We start from the raw sequence: 4,776 nt of genomic DNA on the forward strand, positions 1-4,776 counted from the left end.
GTAAATTTAAAATTAGTTTTTGTTTGTTTTACCAGGGAAGCAGTAATATTTGTGGGCTGAATGGAAATTGGTTAATCTTCATCCATGGCTGCCTCAGGCAAAAGAGAACTAGTTGGAATGGTTTATCAAGGGCCTAAACCTGTCACCACAGAGCTAATTTCAGTTCACAGCAACCCTACAGGATAGTTTAGAACTGCAACATAGGGTTTCCAAGGGTGTAAATCTTTATGGAAGCAGACTGCCACATCTTTCTCCTACAGAACAGCTGGTGGGTTCGAACCATTGAGCTTTTGGTTAGCAGCCAAGCGCTTAACCACTGTACCACCAGGGTTCCTTCTAAAGGACCTAGGGGCTTAGAGTTTTAACATTCCTAGAATTTCCCTACAAATCGTCATTCCAATAACCAGGATACAGATCTTTCCTAATTAATGCCAGTTTACTTAAGAAATTTGTGAAAGTTTTAAATTAAATTGGCACTGTAGCTTAGCAACCTACAGGCTCCTTCTTTGTTATTTAGCAATTGTAGCCATATGGCTGCAAACAAGAACAAATTCTTTCAACTGTTACAAAAACATCTTGTGTTCTATTCTATGCCTCAAAGCTGAAAATTTTAAGATGTAATTTGTGCTTTCTTTTGTTTTAAATTTTCCAATTTCATTCTGAATAGACATCACCTGCTACCACTTCATCTAGTATTTCTCACTCCCTTTCAAGTGGTCTAAGGCAACAGCTATCTACACCATAGTTGGTTAGCTGTTTTACTTAATGTTGCTATCAATGTGCCCTGGTGGCATAGTGGTTAAGTGCTCAGTTGCCAACCAAAAGATCAGTGGTTCAAACCCAGAAGGCACTCCATTGAGAAAGATGTGGCGGTCTGCTTCTGTAAAGATTACAAACTTGGAAACCCTATGGGGAGTTCTACTCTGTCCTATAGGGTCACTACAAGTCATAATCGACTCGACAGCAATGGGTTTTATCAATGCATGCTACTTTCTTGGCACAAAATATGATTAGGAATATTACAACCTTTTCCTCCATCTCACCCAATAACTACACTTTTAAATAACCCACATTTCCTTGAGCAACTGTTGCCTGAAATCACTCAATGATATCAATTTCTGTACTGATTAAGATCCTTCAGTTAACAGCAAGAGAACACAATCTAATGTTGCAATAAAATCAAAACACTGATGGGATATTAGGAAACTCAACTTGCAAGAACAGGAATCAGGTCAGTTCTAGGGAGCAGAGCAGAAATTTGTGCATCATCTTTAGGTTATGGCTAAAATATGATTCATTTTCAACTGCCTCCTGCGGTTCAAGAGGGAGAGAGTATATGATCGGATTAAGTTGAACCATGTACAATTGGCAGTACAAACAAAACCTCATGGAAAGACATGGGAGTTCACCAAAAGCAGCCCAGGAAAGGGAGTTGGTGTGTGTGTGTATTTGTGGTTTGTTTATATTATAGACAAACACAAATATCATTTGATACATTTATATGTATTTCTATACATTTAACTTTATAAAGTTTATAGTTATAGCTATGTGATCATACTACATAGTTAAAAATTATATTTTTCAATTAAGAAACTGCAAGATATCTTTCTATATGAGTAGACACAGAGATCCACCTTATTCTTTAGGGTGACTACATAATAATCTACTAATGTTTCATAATTTAAATAATCAATTTACTACGGACAGATATTTAAGATGTTCCCAATTTTTCACTATTATGAACAATTCTATAAAAAATGTGCTTGTGCATCTGTAGTTTTGCACTTCTGTTTTCCTGGGAGATAAATTCCTAGATTTGTAATTACTGCAAAGGGTGATTACATTTAAAATGTTGACAGGGAATACAATATTGCCTTCCAAAATGGCTTTCCATTGCACTAAGTATTTCACAGCATCAAGTCATTTAAAATTTCATAACAAAGGTTTTATGATGAGCAATCTAATTACATTTACATCTTTAAAAGGCTACCATGGAAGCAATGTGAAGAACAAATCTGAAGTGGGCAAAAGAGGACCAGGGAAACCAGCTTTTAGATGACTGGAATAGTCCAGGTGAAACAAATGTGTTTGGGGGTAGAGGAATGAGAGTTGAAAGAATTGGATGAATTCCAAAAATATTCAGCACATATATCTGCAGGACTTGGTGACACAGAGGGTGAGAAAGAGCTGGATGCCTGAGATGGCCCTATATTACAAACTCGCTGATGATAAGCAAGGTGTGCACTCTGTTGGAAGACTTTTCCACATTCTTTACATTCATGAGATCTCTCTCCAGTATGAATTCTTCTATGTAGGTTATGGTGTCCCATCTGGCTGAAGGTTTGTGCACATTCCTTACATTCATAAGGTTTCTCTCCAGAATGAGTTCTTTGATGAACGGTAAGGGATTGACGATGGCTAAAGGCTCTGCCACACGTACTGCATTCATAAGGTTTCTCTCCAGTATGGCATCTTTGATGACAAATAAGGGATGACATTGTTCTGAATGTCTTCCTACATTGAATACATTCATAGGGCCTTTGACCAGTATGAAGTCTCCAATGCTGAGTGCGGGATGAGCTATCACTGAAAGCTTTTCCACATTCAGTACATTTATAGGGTTTCTCTCCAGTATGAACTCTCTGATGTTGAATAAGGCGGGCAGTCTGACTGAAGGCTTTACCACATTGCTTACACTCGTAAGGTTTTTCTCCAGTATGAATTTTGTGATGTTGGGCAAGGTGTGCCCTCTGGTTGAAAGCTTTACCACATTCCTTACATTCAAAAGGTTTCTCTCCAGTATGAATTCTCTGATGAGTAGCAAGCTGTGAACCGATGCTAAAAGCTTTTCCACACTCCTTACACTCATAAGGTTTTTCACCAGTATGAATTCTCAAATGACTAGCAAGGTGTATACTCTGCCTAAAAGCTTTCCCACATTCCTTACATTCATACGGTTTCTCTCCAGAATGTACTCTTTGATGCTGAGTGAGTGATGCATGATGGCTAAAGGCTTTCCCACAAACATCACATTCATAAGGTTTCTCTCCTGTGTGAATTCTCTGATGGACAGTAAGGGATGAGCCATAGCTGAAGGTTTTTCCACACACATTACATCTGTAGGGTTTCTCTCCAGTATGAATTCTCCTATGCTGAATAAGTCCTATGTGATCACTAAAGGCTTTCCCACAATCAATGCAATCAAAGGGTTTCTCTCCAGTATGATAATACCTCCAGTGACGAATAAGGGATGTGTTCTGCCTGAAGGCTTTTCCACATTCAATACATTCATAGGGTCTTTTGCTGGTGTGACACTTCTGATGTCGAGCAAAAGATGAGCCATCGCTGAAGGCTTTCCCACATTCCCTACATTCATAGGGCTTCTCTCCAGTATGAATCCTCTGATGCTGAGCAAGGTGTGCTGGCTGGCTAAAGGCTTTTCTACATTCCTTACATTTATATGGTTTTTCTCCAGTATGAATTCTTTGATGTTGGATAAGGTGTACATTTTGGCTGAAGGCTTTCCTACATTCCTTACATTCAAAGAGTTTTTCTCCAGTATGTATTCTCTGATGTTGAGCAAGGTGTTGACTCTGGTTGAAGGCTTTTCCGCATTCTTTACACTCATATGGTTTTTCACCAGTGTGAATTCGCTGATGAACACTAAGGGAAGAGCTCTGAGTGAAGGTTTTCTCACATTCATTACATTTAAAAAGTTTTTTTGCTGTATAGATTCCCTTGTGTTGTTTCATTATCCTTGAATTTTTGGTAAAGCTTTTCTTATCTGACTTGTGATTATGAACATGCTCCTCTATATTGTTTAGATGGACACATTTCCCAGATTTGTTATATTTGTAGTCTATTTTCTTAGTGAGGATTTCTTCATGAGTGTTTGCTTCTCGCCTGATACCTGTTTCTTGACTTACCATCTGCCCCTCTAAAAGATCTTCACATTTCCAATCTTCTCTGAAAGTGGAGCACTCAAGGCCATAGTTTGTAATTCTCTTCAATAACGCTTCATTATACATGGCCTGCTTCAGAGATAATTCTTGTGTCTCATATATAGATTCCCAATCTGAAAGATAACAAAAAAGCAAATACTTCCTTTATCATGGGCTACAACAAAGAAAGAATTTAAAGTGAAAACAGGTAATTCAAAAATACTTAAAACAATTAATCCCACAAAATCTATTATGTACAGGCATGTAAACTTAAAAAATTGCAGAGACCCCAGAAAATGTGGTTAAGAAATTCATTTAAATGTAATCAAATAAGTATCAGGATAACGTGGGGGAAGCTGTCTGCAATGGTAATGATATTTATGCCTATATTAACATAAAAGCTATAAATCAAGCTCTCTTACTCTAATTTCTCTAACTTCTAATTGGTTTGCAGATACAGCTATGTTAATTTTGTTCAAATACCAATATTATCACATCACTGTTATTGTTCAAAATCTAGAGATCTCCAGCAATCACAAAAACCTTATCCTTTGTGACTTCCTTTGGGGTTTAAGTGAAATCTTAGCATTATTTTTTTCATAATCAGAAAACGGTGTTCTTATAACCCCTCTATGTCTCATTCTATGAGAACTCTCCAATTCTCCTAGATTCCTGAACACCAGGCTGTATATATATTTTTTATTTATTGTTGTAGTTTAAATGACGTTTACATTTCAAGTTAGTCTCCCATAAAAAATTTATAAATACATTGTAATCTGACCCTAATTGCTCTCCCCATACAGTGACAGCACACTCCTCCTTTCCACCCGATTCT

The 4,776-nt window shown here is 37.3% G+C and overlaps 1 protein-coding gene across 1 annotated transcript in view; it reads right to left on the bottom strand.

The window, feature by feature from the left end:
* Positions 1 to 2,089: 2,089 nt before the first annotated feature.
* LOC105756817 (zinc finger protein 471-like) overlaps positions 2,090 to 4,776 on the bottom strand; it is a 12,708-nt gene continuing 10,021 nt past the window's right edge. Inside the window, 2 exon segments of the mRNA XM_023741281.1 lie at positions 2,090 to 2,536; positions 2,538 to 4,075. Of these exon segments, the coding sequence (XP_023597049.1) occupies positions 2,207 to 2,536; positions 2,538 to 4,075 (1,868 nt within the window). The 3' untranslated portion in view covers positions 2,090 to 2,206.

Source organism: Trichechus manatus, unplaced genomic scaffold (genome assembly GCF_000243295.1).
Source record: "Trichechus manatus latirostris isolate Lorelei unplaced genomic scaffold, TriManLat1.0 scaffold00176, whole genome shotgun sequence".
Classification (NCBI taxonomy): Eukaryota; Metazoa; Chordata; class Mammalia; order Sirenia; family Trichechidae; genus Trichechus; species Trichechus manatus.